At 52.4% G+C, this 23,176-nt stretch overlaps 3 protein-coding genes across 3 annotated transcripts in view; 2 read left to right on the plus strand and 1 right to left on the minus strand.

Moving 5' to 3' along the window:
* The window catches only part of Hgh1 (HGH1 homolog), a 1,883-nt gene extending 227 nt beyond the window's left edge, over positions 1-1,656 (plus strand). Inside the window, exons 2-7 of the mRNA XM_015486317.2 lie at positions 6-196; positions 273-373; positions 614-712; positions 912-1,003; positions 1,092-1,214; positions 1,297-1,656. Coding sequence (XP_015341803.1) covers positions 6-196; positions 273-373; positions 614-712; positions 912-1,003; positions 1,092-1,214; positions 1,297-1,446 — 756 coding nt within the window. The 3' untranslated portion in view covers positions 1,447-1,656. The remainder of the gene's footprint in view (positions 1-5; positions 197-272; positions 374-613; positions 713-911; positions 1,004-1,091; positions 1,215-1,296) is intronic.
* A 918-nt stretch (positions 1,657-2,574) lies between these two features.
* LOC107143020 (testis-specific serine/threonine-protein kinase 5-like) lies at positions 2,575-5,529 on the minus strand. The gene is made up of 7 exons (XM_015486614.2): positions 5,305-5,529; positions 4,865-4,972; positions 4,435-4,637; positions 4,299-4,354; positions 3,868-4,000; positions 3,665-3,780; positions 2,575-3,233 (listed from the first exon to the last, which is right to left on the minus strand). The coding sequence occupies exons 1-7, from the start codon at positions 5,506-5,508 to the stop codon at positions 2,575-2,577; spliced, it is 1,479 nt and encodes a 492-aa protein (XP_015342100.1). The 5' UTR covers positions 5,509-5,529.
* A 4,642-nt stretch (positions 5,530-10,171) lies between these two features.
* Positions 10,172-23,176, plus strand: part of Mroh1 (maestro heat like repeat family member 1) — a 72,992-nt gene continuing 59,987 nt past the window's right edge. The window contains exons 1-3 of the mRNA XM_048802418.1: positions 10,172-10,394; positions 19,164-19,238; positions 21,486-21,631. Coding sequence (XP_048658375.1) covers positions 19,217-19,238; positions 21,486-21,631 — 168 coding nt within the window. The 5' untranslated portion in view covers positions 10,172-10,394; positions 19,164-19,216. The remainder of the gene's footprint in view (positions 10,395-19,163; positions 19,239-21,485; positions 21,632-23,176) is intronic.

Genomic DNA, 23,176 nt, shown 5'->3' on the forward strand with positions numbered 1-23,176 from the left:
GCGAGCCTGCGCCGTGTGCCGCGCTGATGGCGGCACTGGCAGCAGTCGAGCCAGGGCAGTCGAGCTTGGAGCGGTTGGTGTGTGCACTCTGCACGCGCGGCTACAACGCGCACGCGCCCCTACATTACCTGGGGCCGTTGCTCTCCAACCTTAGCCAGCGGCCTGCCGCACGTGCCTTCCTGCTGGACCCTGACAGGTGAAGCCTAGACTTCGCGCGGGTGGGGAGCGGGTGGAAGTGAGCAGGGATGGCAACTAAAGGCCTCTTCCAATAGGTGCGTGGTCCAGCGGCTGCTGCCCCTTATCCAGCGTTCAGACTCCTCAGTGCGCAGGGGAGGGGTGGTAGGGACTCTGCGGAATTGCTGCTTTGAGCACCGTGAGTTGAAGGGGGGGGAGGTTTGGGTGTTTCTGGGGTGGGCACTGGACTCTGGGTCCTCTACGAACCGACCTTATTATTATTATTATTATTAGTTGTAAATTGACACAGTATTTTTTCATGTATTTATTTTTTTGTGGTGCTGAGGATCAAAACCAGTGCCTCACACCTGTGAGTCAAGCGCTCTACCACTGAGCTACAGTCCCAGGCCCCCGACCTTATTCTTGTCCCCACCCCCAGGACACCATGAGTGGTTGCTTGGGCCTGAAGTCGACATTCTTCCCTTCTTGCTACTGCCTCTGGCTGGGCCTGAGGATTTCTCGGAGGAAGAGATGAACCGTGAGTGGCTTGGATTGATGGTGCCTAAGGGTTGGCCAGGCAGGAAGGAAGTCAACCCCAGGAGAGGGACGAGAAAGTGCCCAGACCCCTTCTGAAACTTTCCAGGAAAGTGTTGCTGAGCACAGATGAGGCTCACCCAGGTAGAGCCAGGTCTAACTGCCCAGTCAAGGCACCCAGTGCCTCCCACACTCACCCCCAGGGTTGCCTGTTGACCTGCAGTACCTGCCGCCAGAGAAGCAGCGTGAACCTGATGCTGACATCCGCAAGATGCTCATTGAAGCCATCATGCTGGTGAGCAGGGGTGTGCTATGTTAATGCCACCGTTCTACACACACATAGGAGCACACTGACATATGAGTAAGCTCTTCAATATCCCCAGCTGACAGCCACTGCACCTGGGCGGCAGCAGGTGCGGGACCAGGGAACCTACCTGATCCTTCGAGAGCTGCATAGCTGGGAACCAGAGCCTGATGTGCGGTTGGCTTGTGAAAAGCTCATCCAGGTGGGTGCAAGGTTGGAAAGGCTGAGGAATGGGAGCCCACAGCTGTCCAGCTGTTCTACTCACCTGCCTCTTCTCCTGGCAGGTGCTAATTGGAGATGAGCCAGAATGTGGCATGGAAAACCTGCTGGAGGTGCAGGTGCCTGAGGATGTGGAACGACAGCTGCAGCAGCTGGACCGGGAGCAGCAGCAGCTGGCCCAAGAGTCAAGGGTGGAAGGGACTGCACCTACCTGAGGTCCCTTCAGCATGGGAGTCCAGAGCCACCTTTGCCAGACCTGCTAGACCAGACCTGCCTACAGACCTTCAAATCCCCTGTGCCCGCTGAGAAGCAGAGCTATACTTAGGCTAGAGTGAATGCTCAGTAAATGTTGGAGGGTTGAGGACACTTCCCAACCCTATGTCTCCTGTTGATACCAATAAGAATAAAGGTTGAGCCAAAGCCCACCAGGCCCTGTGCCACAGCTGCCTTCACATGAGGCAGATGGGTGGGCCAGTGGAGCCATGAGGAACCTGTTCTCAGGCAAAGTGGTGGACTTGACAGAAAGCATTGCACATCCTGAAGAGCATCCTCTATAAAGTCTGGGCATGGGCAGGTTCAGAGGTTCAAATAGAGCCTCCTGCTGTCAGCCCCATCCCCTGGGGCCCTTGGCCTGCTCTGCCTGAGACCTGGCCTCAGAGGACTGACCCAGCCACACCTGGATCCTGGGATCTTCCTAGGACTATGCCCCTGGGCCTGTCTTTGGAGCACTTGCTGGGTACTACTTTCTCTTGGGATCTCCATCTCTGCATGATCTATGCCCCAGGGTCCTCTGCGCCTGGTCAGCTCTTCCAGTCCCAGGTCAATCTGGTGTTCTCTCATAGCTCTCTAACTAGGCCTGCTCTCCTGGTCAGCTTCCCTGAGCTTCAGCTGCCTTTCAAGACATCGGGACGCTGCTCCCAGACCCTTTGCCTACCTCTGCAGAGAGCCTTCCCAGTGTGCCTGCAGTCTTGTCCCATTCAAGCCACTCTTCCCACCACCATCTACCCCTGCCCTCACCCACATGGGCCTGGCATGCTTTTTTATCCTAGTTTCCTATGTGTTCCCCTTGCCCCCAAGTTTGGAGCAGTTATAGTGGCTTTCACCCCACTTTGTTTCCTTCCTGAGCCTCATGCCCCCTGCGTGGGACTCTTGAGTGCTGTTCCCTCTTCACCAGTGAAGAGACCCTGATGAAGGAGCTTAGCTTCCGGAAGCTTGCAGGCCCCGTTCCACCTCACCAGAACCCTAAACTGCACTGCCTCATGTCCTCTGACATGGCTGGGTGCTTCATTAGGTGACACCGGTTTCCCTTTCCAGGGTGCCCTCTAGCCTGCCCCCATTAAAGCCTAGCAATCTAGGCAAGTGTGATAGATGTGCTGGTTTTTCCCTGAGAGACCAGAAAGTGGTGGCAGAGCCTCCACCAGGGAGGCAGCTGGAAGCCATTTCTTTTTCCCTGCATTAAGACAGCAGCACTCCCAGCTCCACAGAATAAACATTTTATCTGCCCATACCCACCCACCCACCCTCAGTTGATCATGTAGTGCCCAGGAATGTTCCTGACAGCATAGGTAGAGCATAAAGACAGTGACTGGCTCCCTGCTTTGGTGCACCGGAGCCCCAGCCCTGCAGAACCTGCTTCTTGTCTGGGGAAGACATTGGAGGTCCTGAGCGCCAGGCCCAAGGCGTTCTCCTCCCAGGTGTGCTGCTGCTGTTGCCGCCTTGGGTAGGTTGAGTCTGCACCATGCTCTGCATCCTCCTGGGGCGCTAGGAGCTGTGAACCCGCTAGCTTCTCTGAAACTGACAGCAGTGGAGTCAGATGGAGTGTAGAGGACTATCTGCTTCCCAACTCCACCCCCAGACCATGCCCCACCTGATGTGGTACCCACTACCGAGCGGAAGAGTGTGTGCACAGCAGGAAGCATCCAGCGGTGTGCAGCTACCTGCTGCAGATCCAGGCGTGCACGTGGGCGCAGGTGGAGCAGTCCCCGGATAAGGTCCCGGCACTCTGCAGGCAAAAACTCAGCTGTGGCCTGCAGCCGCCCCACCAGCTGTCTCCCAGTACCCCTGGTCCATGCCCACCACCACCAGTAATGGAGGCCACTTAGAGAGGTCAACCCATTTCAGTCCTGGCAAAAGTCTGAGAAAGTCCATGTGTCACTGAAGGGGAGACGAGCAAAGAGAGGCAAGATGGTGTTCCTGGGGCTAGTTCTGAGCTCAAACCAGCTTGGTGGAGCTACTGCCTTTCCTGGTGCCCAGCCCTCCCCCAGCCCAGCTTCCCCATCATGCACTTCCAAATGAGGTGGAAGATGAGTCCAGATCATTCTCCATTGCACTGGTTGACCCTTCCTGGCGCACTGGTCTTTGCTTTTTCTCCGGGCCTGAACTGGGGTTTTGGTGTGTGTGTGTGGGGGGGGCGCATGAGGTAGGGGTGTTCACCTAGAGACAGGCCAGGCTGGAAGATAGGTCCACGGCGCATGAGGTGCAGCATGCGGTGAGGCTGGCTCTCTTTGAATGGCAGCTTCCCAGTCACCATGGCGTAGAGGATGATACCTCTGGAGACAAAGGCTCCTCTAGGTGGTGCTCCTTCCCAGCCCTCCCATAGGTCCTTATGCAGAGGGTGCCTGTGGGGTGGCACTCACAGGCTCCATAGGTCAGCCTGTTCACCATTGTACTTCTTGCTCATGAGGATCTCTGGGGCTGTGTAGGCCACAGAGCCACAGAAGGTGCTCAGCAGTGAATTCTTGAGGCTTGAGTGGTTAGCAAAGCCAAAATCTGCATGGGGCATACAGGCGGAGCCGCACAGCGGTTGAAAGACAGGTCAGGGACCCATGGGTCAGAAGGGTATGGGTCTGCGCTGACATCTTGGGGAAGGCAGGGGCACCGAGTGGGTGAATTAGGGTGAGGCTGAGCAGAAGGCATTTATGGGATTAGGCCAGTGGGTTTGGGCTGCAGTGAGAGAGCTAAAGGTCAGGACTAGGTCATAGTTGAATGTAGGGCCTGCCTGAGACTGGCAGAAGTTGAAGGTCGTAGTGAAGGGGTGGAGCAGGCTTGGGGGCAGTGCCTGGCTCACCTGTCAGCTTTAAGAAGCCCTGGTCATCCAGGAGTATGTTCTCACATTTCAGGTCCCTGCAGGGAAAAGGAAGGTGGGGCTGGGCCTGGGCTCAAGGGGACTCAAGGTGGGCAGGATAGCCAGGTGGCACCCTTACCGGTGCACAATGCCAGCATTGTGGCAATGGGCTACAGCGCTGACCAACTGCCAGAATAGCCTTCGGGCTTCCTCTTCCTCCAGCCCTGGGCAGTGTCGGTAGTCTGACACAGCATTGATATGTTCCAGCAGGTCACCTCGGGCAGCCAACTCCAGCACCAGGTAGAAGCGCTGACTGTTCTGATAGGTCTCATACAGCTGTACCTGCCAGACCCCCACCACCATTACCCTGAGGAGGGGTTGGGCCAAGGACGTCCAGGGACTGTGGAGTGTACTGGATCTGGGGTTTGGAATGGGGTTGGGCTTTAAGCCTAAAGACTTAAAGGTCAAAAGTTGGGGAGGTGGACAGGCCATGCTGGGCAGCAGGTATGGTAAGGCCTGGCCTTGAGGATGGGGAGAATAGGACAGGCTATGTCAAGACTACTGCCCACCACGTTCTGGTGCTTATAGGTAGCATTGAGTGATGAGATCTCACGGGGCAGGAACTTTTGAGAGAATTCCACAGGGGCCTCAGCCACGGAGACAATCTTGATAGCTACCTGTGGGAGGTAGTAGATGGTTGTGGCAGGACAGGCTCACTGTCCTTGATACACGTTGCTGAACTTCTCAGAGGCGTAGTTGGGTAAACAGTGTCTGTGGACAGTGCTGACCTCCCTGTCCTTTTCCTGGGCACTTATGTGTCCAAGGTTTGGTAACAGGGAGTGGTCATGGGAAATCCCAGAAGAAGCAGGAACTGGGGGGGGGGCGGGGGCATTTTGGAGGGAACTGGGGTTTCTAGAAGGTGCCTGAGTTGGTTCAGGAAACAGGGGACTGTTGTGGGGGGCAGAAGGTACCCCAAGGAGCCCACAGGAAGGAGACAGGCCTGCCTCACCATGGTGTGGTGCTTGCCCCGCAAGTCAGAGGACAGCTTGGGGTTGTGCTGCATGCGCTCCTGTGTGGCATAGGCCAGGTAGACCTTGGAGAATGCTCCAGAGCCAATCCTCTTGGAGGAGAGCAAGTAGCCATTGTCCATGCATTCTCGCACCTGTTCTATGAAGGTTCTGTGGTCCAACCTGAGCCTACCACTGCCCTTCATGGAGGGCAGGGTGCTACCAAAGGGAGCGTGGCAGTCCAGCTCACTGCCAGTTTCAGTCACAGGGTGGGACAAGCTGTGTCAGAGGGCAAAGGCTGGGGCAGCAGGGGACTGAGAAGGAGCTGCACCCCTCGAGGCAGCAACCAAGTTTCTGGAGACTTGCTGGAGGTGGGAGGTTAACACACCTATAGACTGGGTGGGGAGCACAGGCTCTGGGAAGCTGGGGACACATTCTAGAATGGACGATTCTAGAACTGTACCTTCATTGTGCCCCAAAGCATGTGTCGTCTCAGAACCTTCCCCCTGTGAGAATGGCTTGTTGAATCAGCCGGTCCTGCCACTCTGTTGGGGTGGGGAGAACCCACTTCAAGGGCTAGAGCCAGGGTGAGGCCTCTGTGAGCCACTCTGAATGTGTTGGCCACCGAAGACCTTTACAGAAACTGGGGACTCTGGGGGCAAAGGCAGGAGGGCCAACCTTCCAAGGATACGGGAAGGGAAAAAGGGTGGAACGTGTGCCGACTGCTGTTTCAGCTGTGACTCCTCCTCGAGGGGATTCCCAACACCCCCTGTGGCTGCACCAGAAGAGGGATGGGTTGGGAGAGCAGATGAGGACTGCTGCAGGAAGCCTCCCAGCTGGAGCTCTCTGTAAGCTGACCACACATCCCTAGGGCAAGCTGCCCTGGGCCTGGGCCCTCCAAGACCATCAACTCCAGCAGATAGGGGCCAACATCTCTCCCTTCTTCTGGCCCCCAGAGTCCTTTGAGCATTGGTACTGTCAGGAGGAGCAGTAACTGACACAACTGAGTGCCTGCTTGCCAAGTGCCACTCTAGACAGTGATGTTAGCTGCCCCACCCAGAGGACACTCTAAGGTACCCATTCCACAGGAGGCAGCTCACAGCCAGGATTGCAAAGCTGAATAAAACTAAACAATACGTCTTCACACAGGATGAAATTGAGACCCAGCAGTGGCAGAGCCCAAGCCCAAATGTCAGAACTTTCTCAGCTGTGAGCCAGATAGTCTGGTGCAGCAGGCAGTGGGCAGCCTAGGAGTTTCCACAAGGGCCTGATGTGTGGTATAGGCCCAGTGAGTCTGGGGGCTGGCATCATTCCTGCACTGAGATGGATGGGTGAATGTAGTGAGCACGTGGAATAGGCTGGCCTGGGCTGATCAGACACATTTTCTCATCCCTATTGGATCATGAGCCTCTTCTTCTTCCTCTTCCTCTTCCTCCTCCCTTCCTACCCCCTCTTTTTTCTTTGGATTGAACCCAGGGGTGTTTTACCAATGAGCTACATTCCCCAGTCATTTTTATTTTGAGACAGTTCTTGTTAAGTTGCTGAGGCTGGCCTTGAACCTCTGATCCTCCTGCCTCAGCTTCCCAAGTGGCTAGGATCACAGGCCCATGCCACTACATGCAGCCCATTAGATTTTCTGTTTGTTTTTGGTATCAAGGATTGAACCCAGTGTGGGTTTAACCACTGTGCAACATCCCCAGCCTTTTTTTGGTACTGGGGATTGAACTCAGGGGCACTCAACCCCTGAGCCACATCCCCAGCCCTATTTTGTATTTTATTTAGACACACGGACTCACTGAGTTGCTTAGCACCTCGCTTTTGCTGAGGCTGGCTTTAACTTGTGATTCTTGGGGCTGGGGATGTGGCTCAAGCGGTAGCGTGCTCCCCTGACATGCGTGCGGCCCGGGTTCGATCCTCAGCACCACATACAAACAAAGATGTTGTGTCCGCCAATAACTAAGAAAAATAAATATTGAAAAATTCTCTCTCTCTCTCTCACTCTCTCTTTAAAAAAAAAAAAAAAATTAACTTGTGATTCTTCTGCCTCAGCCTCGCAAGCCGCTGTGATTATGGGTGTGCACACTATGCCCGGCAATCCCCGGCCTTTTTTATATTTTATTTAGAGACAGGATCTCCCTAAGTTGTTGAGGCTGGTTTTGAATTCATGATCCTTTTTCAGCCTCTTGAGCTGCTGGGATTACAGGTATGCACTGCCGGGCCTATGTAATTCTTAACCACAAGGCTCAAGATTCATGCTTGATATTCCCACCTTGTCTGACAAAGTGCCTGGAATATAGAAAATGTGGATATACTACCTGGCCTATGGCTGATCTGGAGTTTAGAAAAAGACAACTCCTGAGAATTTAATGTGGGTTGGTTACCCAGGAATTAGAAGGGCTGGGGCACATGAGAAGTCAGGTGAAGGTGGATAGCCTCAAGAACTGCTGCTCTTGGGCCTGGGGATATAGCTTAGTTGGTAGAGTGCTTGACTTTCATGCTACAAGGCCCTGGGTTCAATCCCCAGCACCACATTAAGGAATCCCAAAACAAAATAAAGCATGTTGCATTCCTCACTACAAAAACACTCAGCGCCCGTCCAGGGGAACTGGGTTCCCAAAATAACCACACAAGAGACAGGGATACCTTTTCCTTTGGGGGTCCTGTGACTGCTCCTCTGACCTTAAGGGTCCACAGAAAGAGTGAGAGCACGTGCTGACCCTTTTATTGAGGAGAAGACATTCAAATGAGGCAAGGGGTCACACCCAAAGGCAGAGCAAGAGAAGGGGCACACAGAGGGCATTTCCATGGAACATTCTATCCCAAACAGGGCAAAGGGGTAGGATCACAAAGGAACAGGTGATCGTGATTCGACCCCTGGGGCTGCAGGAAGGCTCGCCTACACCTCAAGACACACCCCTGGGGCTGCAGGAAGGCTCGCCTACACCACAAGACACACTCTGCTACTTCAAGGATGGGGCAATATTGAGGTCTCTACAAAAATGACTGACGGAGCCTCTTCTGATCACGGGAAGGAGAATGCCGGTCATTCACAGTCATTCACAACAACAACAACAACAACAAAACCTGTGCTTCTAGAGCTGGAGGCTAAAGGGAAAATTGCATGGCCCCAGCCAGGAGCCCATACATCCTCGCTGCACCCCTTCCCTCACCTTCCTGGCTTTCACCTGTGCCAGAACCCAACTGGAAGCCAACAAGTGTTAAGGTCAGTAGTGACAGGCAAGATCCAGAATAGTCATCAGCTCTGTCCACCCTCTTTGCAAAGTCTTTTTTATCCTTCTGTTTGTCTGCACCCTTATAAACCCATCAACATCATTACCTGCTGGGCTTTGTGCTTAATAATGTAATGCATGCTGGGCAGTTTGTGTGCTTGGGAAGGGGAGTGACCACTATAGATGGGAGGAGTACAAGGCCAGTGGGGCATGTTGGACTTTGGCCTTGGAGCAGAGCACTACAGGCTTTAAGCAGGGCAGTGAGTCCAGGCATGAACTTGGAGAAGCTCTGTTCCTGGGCAAGTTCCCTGATTAGTTCTCCTGCCTGCTGGGAGTCATCTCCCAGCAATGTCTTTTTTTTTTTTTTCCCCAAATACTTATTTTTTAGTTGGACACAATATCTTTATTTTTATGTGGTGCTGAGGATCGAACCCAGGGCCCCCACGTGCTAGGTGCTAGGTGAGCCCTCTAATGCTGAGCCACAATCCCAGCCCCTCGTAGCAGTGTCTTGAACCAGGCCCCCATATGTCTATCATCTAACTCTCTTGACCATCTACGTCCTGTCCCACTCTCTTGGATTCCATCCCCACAGAAACTGGTCAAATTAATCTTGCTGGGGGTTAAGAACGTTTTGTCCCTACTTTGCCTCCTCGAACCCTTAGCCCACTGCCCTCCCAGGACCCCACCCAACCTGCGGTTTGATTTCCACATCTAACCACTCTGACAGGCTTGGAATCCGTCAGTTTGCTGCTTCCTTTTTCTCAAATGGCTCTCTTCCTGTGCTTCCAGAACACCACACACTCCTTTCTTTGAGCTGTGAACTTATCCAGGTGATTTTGGCCTCCCGGTCTTTGCAGTAGGGAGTCTGCCCTGGGCGTTCCTCTCACCTGGGGCGGGGAGCGGTTTGGGTCCTTCCCACCTTTGCTCTAAGTTCCCAGCCGCTCACGCCTCTTCATAGCCCTTCTCCTGCGCTGTAATTGGCTTTATTAATCATTCACTTGTTTGTTTGTGCTTAATAATGTAATATATGCTGGGCAGTTTGTGTGCTTGGGAAGGGGAGAGGTGACCACTATAAGTGGGAGGAGTTTATTTTATTTGCCTCTTTTCAGATTTAGAAGTTCCTAGGGCAGGGACCTGACTATTTTGATTTGCATGGTCTGTTGGTAACTGGACCGTGCACCTCTGATGGGCATGCGTGTGTTTGCGTTCGCTGAGGGGTCCGCAACCTAGGTCTCTGGGGCGTCTGTTGGATGTTCTCTGTGAGCGAGAGCCCGACAATGCCCAGTGTGTTTCTGGACAGGTACGTGTTTGTGTGAACCTGTGGGCTCTGTGCACATCTGGATGCAATGACAACCGACCTGCGCCCTCAGGATGTGCGGGTGAAGGGGACACCTAGCGCCGGGCCCGCAGGTGTCCCAGCCTCCTCGCCACGCTCGCGCCCAACAGTCAGGTGCGACCATCACGCGGCGCCCAGGGGCGGGGCCCAGCGCGAGGCGGAGTCTGCGCACGACTCGCGCTTGGGGGCCATGCGCGGGGTAGAGCGTGAGGGACGTACCTCCGGCCAATGAGCGCAGAGAATGCGTGGAGGTGGGGCCAGGCTGTCGCGCGCAGGGACGCGGTTGGTCGGAGGGCTGCGGGGCGGGGCTAGGCGCACGACTCCGCTGACTCCAGGCCGAGGCCCGGCTGGAGGGCGGTGTCCAGGTCCCGGCGTCTGGGCTGTGGCTCCTCCTCAGGTAAAGGGCAGGCGGGAGTGCCTTCGGCGACGCTGAGGAAGCGCCCCTTCGGGTGTCTGAGCTGGAGAGCCTGGAGGTTGTCCCTTCTGCTGGGCAGAGCGCCACATCGAGTTGGGGCGCCACCCCAAGGTCAGCGACGAGCGCCGGGAGGTCCTGTTCTTCTCGGGCCGGGGCTCAGGTGCACCCTACGGCCCCGCGGGACGGGCTTGGCCGCGTCGCTACCGGAAGAGACCTGGGAGCTTGCGACTCAATTCCTCCTTGGTCTGCTTCTTGGGAGGCGCGCGATCCGCGTCCATGTCCCTCCCGGAACTCGCCGGCCCCGGTGCCTGCCCCTCCTGGGGAGCCTCTCTCACCGGCCCGGGTGCCTGCCCCTGCGGGGGAACTTAACTCGTTGGTCTCTGCCTGCCCTTGTGGGGAGCACGGTGGCCTTCGGCTCTTGTCCCTACTTTCTGGGGTGGTCCATGTTTCTGTGGCCTACTGAGGAGTCTTTCAGAGGAGGTGTCCTTTCCTTTTATGCCTCTGAAGCTAAGCCTAAACCCTAGTGTTCCCAGTGCGTTGGGGCCATAGTCTTTTAGTGTTCGATGATTTAGAGGCCATCTAGAGCAGGGAAGTGATTTGTCCAGAGTCAGGAGTGTCTACTAGTCTTACAGTGTAGGTCACAAAGCTGAAAGGGCTGTGGGAAGTCCAGCAACGAAGCCAAGGCTAGAGCTAGGTGATGCTTAGCTAGAAGTGGCCCATGGGATTTTGGGTTCCTATTTTCCTGCAGTGTCAGTACAGCCGCAGTGCAGGGCTCATTTCTGCACATCTTACAGAGGTCCCCATTGCCAGCTCAGGCTAGAGATTGGACAGAGCCATAAACGCTAGTGCAATGAGGTCAGCATCAGGGGGCGAAGGAAGGAGGGCCTGGCAAGGAGAGCAGCCCAGCCTGGGGATGTGAACTGGAGCAGCTGTTGGGGTGATGGGCAGCTTAGAGGAGCTAGTCCAGGAGGCAGAGACCACTTTGGAAGGAGATGGTGGGGTGGTAGAAGTGGAGGAGGTGTGTGTGGGAGAGATGGAGGACCAGGGGCTGGTGGTATTGATTTCTGAACCAGATAGCTGAGTGGTGACAACGCAGGAAAGAAGCAGATGGGGTAGCAGTTGTGGGAGGTCAGGGGTGAAGATGGTGGGTTGAGCCTTAGAGCTGTTGGGCTTGAGTGGCCATGGCCATCTGGAGGAGACCCTTAGTAGGCATACGGTCCTTGGTGAGGTGAAGTTGGGTTCCCCTCTGGGAATCATTGGTTGTGGGTATTTCATGGGCAGGTATGCTAATGATGTGATTGACTGTATAGTCTCTGCACCCTGGAGGCTTGAGGATGCTGCTGTCTGCAGATCTTCTTTCCCACACCTCAGGTAAACAGGTGAACTTTGTCTCTGATGGGAATGAGGAATGACCTAGGGTTGAGCTGTCTTTGTTTTCTTGAAATAGATGTTCAGGCTGCTGTGGCTTTTCAGATCTGAATCTTGCTATACTTCTCTGTCCCCCAAGGTTGATTGCTGCTATCCTGTGGAACACTAGGGGGCAGAGGTGGAACTTTGGAGCATGTGCCTGCTCACGTTCACAGCCATGGGTGTGTACGTGGAGAGGTAGATGTCTGTGCTTGCCCTTCTTTCCTAGGGTCCACAGAAGCCCAGGTGAGAAGCAGAGTTGCTGCTTTCTGTGATCAGCAACCCCAGGCCTTGGCCCCTCTGAGTGTAAGCATGTTCTCTGGCAGTGCAGCTCACAGAGTCTGATTCCCTTGGGGAGGAGCACCAGATGAGGCTCACATGGCTCTTGTGAGCTCCTGGGAAGTGCTCAGAGAATGATGGTTGATCAATCATGAGAATCATGCTTTCTTCACTGAACTAGAGGGCCACCTTGCTTGGGGAGTTGGTATGTGAACCCAGTGACATAGCTCCACTTGGATTATGTTGAGAAATTGTGTTCTTGGGGGTTGATAAGCAGTCACCCAGCCCAAGTTTGTGCTGGTGACTCTAGCAGTTGACTCTTCTCTGGCCCCTGTGCTAGGGAAAAAGGGCCCTTGGACTCCATGTCTGGCTAGGGCAGTCCATGCCCACCCCATATATGTGTGACCCTCCAGGCCAGCTCATCATAGCCTCTGGGCTCAGTGCAGGTGATGTAATACTTCTGTTGTGTCCACACGTGCAGCGGCTGTAATACTTATGAGTGTTTTTTTTGTTAGTTTGTTTTGTTTTTCAGTACTGGGGAATGAACCCAGGAGAACTCTACCACTGAGCTTTTCATTTTTTATTTGGAGAGTCCTGCTAAGTTGCTGAGGCTGGCTTTGAACTTGTTATCCTGCTTCAGCCTCCCAAGTTGCTGGGATTATAGGCCTGTGCTGCTGTCCTGGGTTCCTGTGAGTCCTTTTTGTGGCAAAGAGAGCCCTCATACAAGGACTTTGTGGGCCTCAGACAGGGCCAAGTGGGCATTTACTAAATGTGGAACCGAGAGGACACAGCTTCATCATTCATGTAAGAGTGCCATTCTGTAGGAGGACAGGCCCCATCAACTCGACCTCCTACCTCTTCTTCCATAGTTTTGTTTTATTTTTTTAAATAAAACCACCATGGTGGCCATCTGGTGGTCTTTCTTCCTTCCTTCCTTCCTTCCTTCCTTCCTTCCTTCCTTCCTTCCTTTCTTTCTTTCTTTTTCTTTCTTTCTTTCTTTCTTGTGGTGCTAGGGAGTGAACCAGGGCTTTGTGCATGCGAGGCAAGCACTCTACCAACTGAACTATGTGCCCAGCCCTATTTTTCTTAACATGTCTGTACATTTCTTGATATCTGTGCACTAGAGTGAGGGTCTCTGTTGAGAGATGTGAAAAAGTTCTGGGCCATCTAGCTTGAGTGGCCTTTCCTCTGGCTCTGCCAGGGGTACTAGCACCCAGCATCCCTGTCCTTATGACTTGGGATGCTCTTGGAACCTACCACGTACCTGGCTTCTCTCCAAGTCAGAGTGTGACTAGAGGTGCTGATCATCAGCACTTGCAGAGGGTGGAGGGGCCCAGGCAGAGTCTATGTGGGCTGATGGCTATGCCACAGTCCCACAAGGTGTCTGCTTGCAGCACTGAGTCCTTGACTGACCATTGTACCACACTGTCCCTCTGCTCTGGAAAGGGAGGATAGAGCTGTTGGTCTGAAGGAGTGATCAGCACAGCCTCCATTTATCTGTGGGCTATTTCTCCTAAGAAATCCTGTATGTTCTTTGCCCTTTTTCTTGTTTGTCTTAGTAATGCACAAACTCCTTTGCATATTATATTAGGAAAATAGTCTTGTCATATATATTATGAATGATTTGTCCTGCATTGTCTATAATTTGGCCAGTATCACTCCCAGCACTTCCTCCCTCCCTCTCCACCTTCTATCCACTGGTCTTTGTTGGTTGGTTTGGTACCAGGGATTGAACCTGGGGAACTTAACCACTGAGCCACATCCCCAGCCCTCTCTATTTTTTATTCTGAGACAGGGTCTTACTAAATTGCTTAGGGCCTTCCTAAATTGCTGAGGCTGGCTTTGAACTTGTAATCCTCCTGCCTCAGCCTCCTGAGCCACTGGGATAACAGGTGTGCACCACTGTGTGGGCTTCATTCATTCATCCTTTTTTTTTTTTAATTTAAAAAATATCTTTATTTATTTATTTTATGTGGTGCTGAGGATCGAATCCAGTGCCTCACATGTGGGAGGCAGGCGCTCTATCACTGAGCCCAGCCCCAGCCCCTTGCATTCTTTCTTAATATAGACTTGTGCTGTAAACTCCCACAGAATTCAACATAACTTTTTATTTTAACGTGGTTTATAACTTTTTGCATTGAACCAGGGGTGTCTTGCCACTGGCCCACATTCCTAGCCCTTTGGTTTTTATTTTGGGACGGCGTCTCACTGGGTTGCCCGGGCCGGGCTAGGACTGCCACCTCCTGCTTGAGCCTCACAGATTACTGGGATCCCAGGTGAGGGCCACCCTCCCACCTTGTGATTCCATTTTGTGTCCCTTTTGTGGTACCTGCATGACTTCAAAGCATAGTGAAGAGTTTCTAAATACTTGAGACTTTCTTAGTTATCTTTCTCTTATTGATTTATTTTATTCATTGTGGTCAGAGAATGTGCTTTGTATGTCTTGAATTTTTGACATTTATTTATTTTTTAAAAAATATTATTTTATTGCATTTGCTAAAGTGTTTGTGTCAGTTTATTTTATTTTATTTTATTTTCTAGTTTTTGGCAGACACAACATGTTTATTTGTATGTGGTGCTGAGGATCGAACCCGGGCCGCACGCATGCCAGGCGAGCGCGCTACCGCTTGAGCCACATCCCCAGCCTGAATTTTTGACATTTATAAGATTTGTTTTATTGCCCAGAATATGGTTAGTCTTGGCAAATGTTCCTGTGTTTTTGGGAAAAAAACCCACATGTATCCTAATGTTATGGAAGGGAGCGTTCAGTGAATGCTGATCAGGTCAAATTGGTCAACAGTGTGGCCATTCACACCTCTGTCTTGCTGGTTTTCCCCTTGTCCTCTCTGTCCCGGAGAGAGGAGTGTTGAAAGCCGTTACTCAGGTCTGTCTGTGCTCCCTCCGTTCGTATCAGGCTTGCTCTGTACCTTTTGGGGCTCTGTTATGTGTCCACAGAGTGTCCAGAGTTGTCGTGTTGATGAGACTGGCAGTCTGGCTGGCTTGATTTTCTTTTCCCACCCTTTTACCCTGAACCTCTTGTGAACACAGCACCTTTCCTGCAGTGTTTGAATATGTGACGTAAGTCACAGTGACTGTTGGCATGACCTCGTCTGCTGAGTCTCTCCTTTGTGCTTGTCCGGGTCAGTTGGCATCGAGCCATTCATCTTCGTCATGGGTCTCCTCTTCTTTTTTTCCGTGCTCCCTCCCTCCCCCTCCCCCCTTCTTCTTCCTGCTACCTCAGCCTCCTGGTAACTTTGGATACCAGCCATTGCATCTCTCCTTGCTGCACCCTGTCATCCCGCTTGAACTTTGTGCTAGGATGTGGTAAGTTTCTTGGATGCACTTGAGTCCATTCAGGGCTTCTTTTAGCTTTGTGAGGGGACAGAGCAGCATTTAGTCTAGGGGAAGTTTTATGTCATCACTAAGGTAAGACCCTTCCGTAGCACTCTGCCTGGTACCTGTACCTGGTGATGTCTGTGCTTTTCACTCTGGCCTGGGACCAGGCACATTCCTGGCCCTTTGTAAGCTCCGGATGCTGTTTTTGCCAATCCCTTTGGGTAGGTTTTCCCCAGTTTCGGTTACTTTTCCTTCTGTGGCACTTGTATTAGTTTTCTAACGCTGCTGTAACAAATTACCACAGACTTAAAGTTATTACACAGATTCATCATCTTAAATTGCTTAAAGTCAGAAATCCCACGTGGGTCTCACTAGGTGAAGATCCAGATATAGGTAGGGCTGCGTTCCTTTTTTGTGGCTCTGGGAAGGATCTGTTTCTGCTTTCAGGTTGTCTTTTTTTTTTTTTGAGAGAGAGAGAGAGAATTTTTTTAATATTTATTTTTCTTTAGTTTTCGGCAGACACAACATCTTTATTTGTATGTGGTGCTGAGGATTGAACCCAGCGCCGCGCACATGCCAGGCGAGCGCACTACTGCTTGAGCCACATCCCCAGCCCTGCTTTCAGGTTGTCTACAAAATTTGTTTCTTTGCATTTTAGTACCAAAGTCCTTGCTTTCTTTCCACCTATGAGCTGAGGGCTTCTGTAGGCCACCCCTATTTCTTGTATCAAAGCCACCTTCCTGCATCTTCAAAGTCACCAGTGGTGGGTTGAGTGTTTCTCATGCCTTGAATTTTTTTTTTTTTTTTTTGCTCTCTTATTTCTTCTCTTTGACTCAGTGAGAGAGTTTTCTTTTTTTAGTGGGGTGGGTGGGGGTGGGGGTGGAGTATGAGGATTGAATTTAGGGCCTTGTTTATGCTAGGCAAGTGCTCTATCACTGAGTTACGTCCCGAGGCCTTTTGATTTCTTTAAGATCCCACTAAGTTGTCTAGACTGATCTCAAATTGGCACATGTCTTACTTCACCCTCCTGAGTAACTGGGATTACAGGTAGGTGCCACCATGCCTGGCTAAATTTTCTGCTTTGAAGGATCTGCTCTCACCCTGATAATCCACAATAATCTAGTCTCTAGGTATATACCTTTAATTTCATTGCTAAATCCCTTTTCCATATAAGTGAAAGTGTTCATGTATTCTGTGTATTCGGGAATGGGCATCTTTGGGGACATTATTCTGCCAACCCAGCACTGATCACGATTCACTGAGTGCCTGGAAGACCCTCTGCAGGTCTCCAGCGTTCTCTCTGGATGTGTTAGTCTGCTTTCCATCACTGTAAGATTATACCTGAGATAATGAATTTATAAAAGCAAAAAGGTTATTTTAATTTATGGTTTAGAGGTTCCATTGTATGATCAGACAGACTTGTTGCTTTTAGCCTTCTGGTGAGGGTACTGGGTAGACATGATGGGGAGGGGAGCAAGTGGCATAGGAAAACTGCTTACCTTGTGGCCAGGAAAGGGATGGGGCAAGGGTCCCATAATCCCCTTTTGGGGCACACCCCCAGTAAGCTATGGACCTCCCATTGGGTCCCACCTCCTAAAAGTTCCACCCTCCCAATAACTCTACCCTGGGAACCAAGCCTTTAGCACTTGTGTCTTTGGGGACACTTGTCACCATAGCCCTGGGCGACTCTCTGCTCCTGGAGCCTGTACACCAGCTGTCTTGGAGCCGGCCACCCTCCTGGCTCTGTTTCTCAGCCCCTTTGGCCTGCTTCAAGGCCTGGGGCTCTTCCTCCTCGCAGTGCCCTGGGGTAGTTGAGGGGCCCCCATTTCCCACCCCTAGGGTTCACTGGCCTTCGCTTTCTGATGTCTATCATTCTAAGAAATACATTTTCATGTATTGTGTCCAGTTTCTTTTCTTTTCTTTCTTTTTTTTTTTTTTGTATCAGGGATCGGACCCAGGGGTTCTCAACCACTGATCAGCCCTATTTTGCATTTTATTTAGAGGCAGGGTCTCACTGAGTTGCTTAGCGCCTCACTTTTGTTGAGGCTGGCTCTGAACTCATGAGCCTCAACCTTCTGAACTGCTGGGATTACAGGCATGCACCACCACGCCTGGCCCCAGCCCTTTTTATGTTTTATTTATTTATTTAAAAAAAATTCAGACATTGATGGACCTTTATTTTATTCATGTGCTTACATTTGGCGCTGAGCATTGAACCCAGTGCTTCGCACATGCTCAGCAAGTGCTCCACCACTGAGCCCCAGCCCCAACGCCCCTTTTTATGTTTTATTTTGAAACAGGGTTTCACCAAGTTCCTCAGGGCCTCACTAAATTGCTGAGGCTGGCTTTGAACTCACAGTCCTCCTTCCTTGGCCTCCCAGGTTGGTGGGATCACAGGCGTGGGCTGCATGCCTAGCCTGTCTAGTTCTTGAGGTGCTCTGGCGGGAGGGCGGGGTGGCTCCTGTCACGCTCACCTGTCTGGGGCAGATGGCCCCTGGTGCCCAGCCATCTTAGTTTGCTCCTGTTTGAGTTGGGTCAGGGCCACCCTTAGGTCATGTGATTGGGTCACCTTCTGTTGAATGGTGGAGATCAGCAGTGGTGGCTTTACACAGGCAAAGCCTCTGTCCCTGGCTCCTCTGCCGCGTGGACTCGGTCCAGGTCTGGGAACTTGGGGTCTGAGGTTTCACGCCAGCCGTCCCCTCCCCTGAGAAGAGTGCTGTGTGGGCTCTTCTGAGTCGGCCCTGTGCCCTGCCCCCTCTCCTTGCTGGGCTGCAGATGGAATAGCGTGTCTGTTTCCCGTTTCCCTTGTTCCTTTTAGATGCTTTCCAGGAAGGAAGGGGCAGAGCCGCGCTGATGCCCTCAGTGTCACAGCAGCCTGCTCTGCCTCTCTGTCTTGTTGGGTCCCTGGGAGTTTCTGTCTGTTAGCTGTCTTTTCTTGCTCTTAAGGGTTTACCCTTTTAAAACATGCATCTTTTCTGTCATTTTATTGGAGTTTTGGTGTGGTCGGTAAATGCTTGGGGTCAGCCTGCCTTCCTGAACTAGAATTCTCATTTATTTTATTTTTTTAAAATATTTATTTTTTATTTATTTATTTTTTCTTTTTAGGTGGACACAATATCTTTTATTTTTATGTGGTGCTGAGGATCGAACCCAGTGCCTCACGCATGCCAGGCGAGCGCGCTACCATTTGAGCCACATCCCCAACCTCTCATTTATTTTTAATTTCTGCAACTCCCAAGGTTGACACCATTTCTAACCTTGCCTCCTCTCCATGTGGGCACAGTCTTTTGAGATGCCAGGGCGGCGGGGTCAGGTGTCTCTCCTTACTTTCCCTGAAGCGCATCAGGAAGGAATGCTGGATGGGAGATGAAGGGGACCGTGGGGCTCGTGGATCCTCAGTGAACGGAGGCCAAGTGGTTAGGGTGAAGCTGGCTGCCAGGCGAGGGTGAGCTGTGGCCTCTCTGACCTCTGGAGGACAGGGCACAGGACGTGAGCATGAGACTACCGCATGAGTAGTCTGTGTGCTGGAGGGGCCATCTCTGCAAGCGCTTTGAGGACTGTGGTGTGTGAGGCACAGTGTCCACTGTCTCCTCAGTGAAGGGACAGGTGCTTTGGGTGGGGGAGCAGCTTTGTCTGCCAGTACTCAGGATGGTGAGGCCATTCTGTGGGCAGCACTTCCCCAGCTGCCAGCTATGTGTGTGGGGGGGTCTGTTCGATTCTCTGAATAATTTTACCAGCTGCAGTAGAGATAGTTCCCAGGGGAAATTCATTTAAATGTGTTTTGCACAAAAACGGTAACTGCACATAAACTTGGTATTATGGAGGCTTATGAATTAAATCTGTGTTTTTGTCTTCTAGGCTGGAGAAGCTCTCCATGTGCACTTTAGGCAGTGGAAGCTGAGAACTCAGAAATGGCAGAGTCCTACATGGAGAGTGAGTGCTCAGGACATGGGGTAGATGGCCAGGTGCCTCCTGCCCTCTGCTGTTGGGACAGGACAAAGCCAACATGGACCGTCCACTCGATACCTGGGAGCCTGGTGGGGTCTGGGCAGGATGTGGAGCTCACCTGTTGGGGTTTAGGATCCAGATGAGCCATGGCATTCAGAACGTGGTTCGCGGGAATGACTGTTGAAAGGACAGATTTTCCCCAAGTTTTCATTAAAGAGAAGTAAGAATGCAGTAATTGTCCTATCCTGCTTGGGCTGTTCTGAGAAAATACCCTAGACTGGGGGACTCATAGACAATACATTTTTTTTTTTTTTCTAATAGCTCTAGAGATTGGCAGGACCCAAATCAAGACCTGAAGGTTTGTGTCTGATGAGGGCTGCTCTCTGCTTCCTCAGTAGCACCTCTTGCCATGTCCTCACATGACCGAGGGATAGAGGGACTAGGGATCCCACTGACCCTTGGTAAGGCACAAATGCCACCTGCTGTCAGGATGGTCACCACCCAGAGGCCGCATCTCTTAAAACACCACATTGGAGGTCAAGTTCCAGCGTGAGTTTGGAGAGGCCAGTATTCAGGCTACGGCAACAGTGTAGGTGGACCTGAAATGGTGGTTTCTCTGCAGTGTGGCACACTTGGAGTGGGTGTCCCTGATCACTGTACCCTCATCCTCTTTTAAGAATATATTTATTTATTTATTTTTTGGTACCAGGGATTGGACTCAGGGACACTCCACCAGAGATGTCTATCCCCAGCCCTATTTTGTATTTTATTTAGAGACAGGGTGTTGGTAAGTTGCTGAGTGCCTTGCTAATCTTCTGAGGCTGGCTTTGAACTCCTGATCCTCCTTCCTCAACCTCCCAAGTTGTTGGGATTACAGGTGTGTGCCGCTGGCCTGGCCCTCACTCCATTTTTTTTTTTCTATATTTATTTTTTAGTTATAGGTGGACCCAATATCTTTATATTTATGTGGTGCTGAGGATCGAACCCAGCGCCCCGTGCATGCTAGGCGAGCGCTCCACCTCTAACCACAATCCCAGCCCATCCTCACTCCCTTTTAAACAAGACCTGCCGTGACCCTGGTCTGCCTTGGCTGGCCACAGCTTTCCCAGCTGACAAGGCACATCACCAATGGCCTCCTGCAGGTGTCGGGTGAGATTCTGGCCACATGGCTCTGCCTCCTGGAGCTCTCCTGACGGTTGAGCCGTCCCTTGGGCGCTATAAGTGCCACTCTGGGTGCTGCATCCTCAGCTTGAGGGATGCTGAGAGGCCTGCAGTGTGAGGGCATTGACAAATGGAGGTGGATGGGAATGGGTTTGGGTACCTGTGAGATCCGAGGCCCAGCCAGGTCAGGACAGGGACATAGAGCTGTTGGGATGAGGGAGAGGAAGGGCATGTACTTGTCCACAGAGGATGGTCTCCATGTGTAGTCCAGAGCCTAGAAACAGGTGAGGGTGTTCGTCAGAGGGTCCAGGTTTGGTTTCCTGAGTTGAACTTGGCCTTAGATACAGTGAGATCTTATCAATCCCCCACCTTTCCTTTTTATTATTTTAGACAGAGTCTTGCTAAGTAACCCAGGCTGGACTTGAACTTGTAATCTTTGTGCCGCGCTTCCTAGGTTTCTGGATTATAGACATGAACCCCGGCACCCAGCCAACTCTTGAGTCTTGGGTGGGGAGGGCTGTTAAAAGCCCAGCTTCCTGCTCTGGAATTCAGCCTCATTCCAATGCCTGTCTATTCTGTTGCCATGGCAAGTGCCTCCTGGGCTGTCCTCATTAGCAGCGTGGGCATTGGGCATGGTGCTGGTAGAGCAGAGAGCCTGGGGCATTCCCAGCCCAGCCTGGATCATCTTCTCGGGATGGTCAGCGGGCTCAGATGCCCCACCGGCCCTGGGCCCAGTGGAAGGGCTGCGGTTGCTGGATCTGGTCTGCAGAGTGCCTCGTTGGTCTGTTGATTGCTCACTCACAGCTGGTCCTGCTGGGCAGAGTGTTGTGGGACAGGGACTGCGGCTTCATTGGTTCATTTACTGTTCACTGCAGGTCCCTGCCCCCCCGCTCAGCTCCCACCTGTGCAAGCACTGCCTGTTGGAGCCGTGTCTTGTGGCTCCTGAGGCCTCGGGCTGGTGGTGCCAGAATGTGCCATCTCCTGCTGCTGAGTCTGGGGGCGTCAGCTGCAGGAATGTGGTTGACAGGGACGCCTCAGACTCCAGCCACTGACTGGGCTTTGTCACTGCAGAGCTGTCCTTCACCTTGCTGGATGCCATCACCGACAAGGAGCCTGTGGTGCAGGAACAGGTCTGCAGTGCTCTGTGCTCCCTCGGGGAGGCACGTCCCAGGGAGATGCTCCGCGCCTGTAACGAGTACCTGCGACAGCATGACAAGGTACCTCTCCCCTTGGGCATGGTGGCTCCAGGAACACTCTCATCTGTGCTATAGTTTGGGAGGAGATGGCAGCAAGAGCTGCAGGGTAGGTTCCCAGCTTGGCTGTCAGCGGAAAGCAGCTTCTGGGCTCCCTCAAGGCCAGCCATTTCAGGAGAATGGCCACTTTTGGGGTGAGGCCCTTGGTCAGGCTGGGCTGGGCGGCAGCCGTCCTGCTCGTGTGCACGCCATTTGCGGTGCCTGAGTGGCTCTCTGCCCAGGGAGAGGAAGGCTGTTTCCAAAGTGTGTAATTCAAGTGTCTGAGTGCTTTGTTGAGGGCTTGCGAGGGTCCCCAAGGCTCTGCCTTATCCTGGAGGCCACCAGTACATCCACTCCCCGAGGAGCTTCTCCCAGGAAGGAGCAGGTCCTTCTCTTGTACCCTGGAGAGTCCCATCCTCCTGCAGGTGTGGCTGACTCACCACAGCCTGGGACACTCAGGACTCTCCCTTAGCCCTGTGTGGATGTGAGGCTACTGTCCCAAGATCTGAGGTCATCAGAGCTCTCTGCGGGTGCAGGCACCCTGGCACAGTGGTGCCCTGTGGGACCGCATAGCTCTGCCATTGGAAATCGTCACACGCACCTTTTGGTTTTCCTCGGTTTCACGGTTTCAAAAGACCACTGTTATTTTTATTATTTATGTATTTATTTATTTTTGTTCTAAATGGACACAATATTTTTATTTGTTTTTAATGTGGATTTTATTTACTGAGGATCGAACCCAGGGCCTCATGCATCCAGGGCAAGCTCTCTATCACTGAGCTATAGCCCCAGTCCCCACTATTATTTTTTTATTTTTATTTTTTTAGTTGTAGATGGACATAATATATTTATTTATTTATTTAATGTGGTGCTGATACGTGAACCCAGTGCCTCACACATGCTAGGCCAGCACCCTGCCCCTGAGCTACAGCCCCAGCCCCGCTGTTATTTTTTAACTGACGTTTTGCTGTGTGGAAAGGGACGTCTGTGTGACGTGTGTTCCTCTTATCTGCTGACTGCCACTCTTGGGGAAATTGCCTGTTCCAGGAGAGCACTGCCAAGGGTGCTGGGGTTCGGGACACCTCGTGGAGGGCCGCTCCCTTTCTGCTTGCCCCTCCTGCTTGCTCAGGAGCTGGGTGAGCCGGGGGACTGGCGGCCACCCTGGTGCCAGGGCAGCGCTGCACATGCCTTCACCTGCAGTGCTTCCTGGGGCTTTCCCTGAGCCCGGAGCTTCTTTCTTGGAGGGCCAGGTATAGCACTGAAGTGCCAGGCACTGCTCGGTGTGACGTGGCACTCTGACACCAGCATCCAGTTGTGGGACAGAAGGTGTGTTGGCCAGCGGAGGACCTGGCCAGGGCCTGGGGAAGGAGCCCCTTCGTGTGGCTTGCTGCAGAGCCCCTGTGACCTGGGTGCCTTTCCCTTCCACTTGGCCTCTGACTTCACCTCTTTTCTACCTGTAGTTTAGCTGACTGTGAACAGAATCCCCCTTCCCATTGCCCGTGCACGGTGAGTGCTGACCTCATCTTTTGG

This window comes from Marmota marmota, unplaced genomic scaffold (assembly GCF_001458135.2).
Source record: "Marmota marmota marmota unplaced genomic scaffold, marMar, whole genome shotgun sequence".
Classification (NCBI taxonomy): domain Eukaryota; kingdom Metazoa; phylum Chordata; class Mammalia; order Rodentia; family Sciuridae; genus Marmota; species Marmota marmota.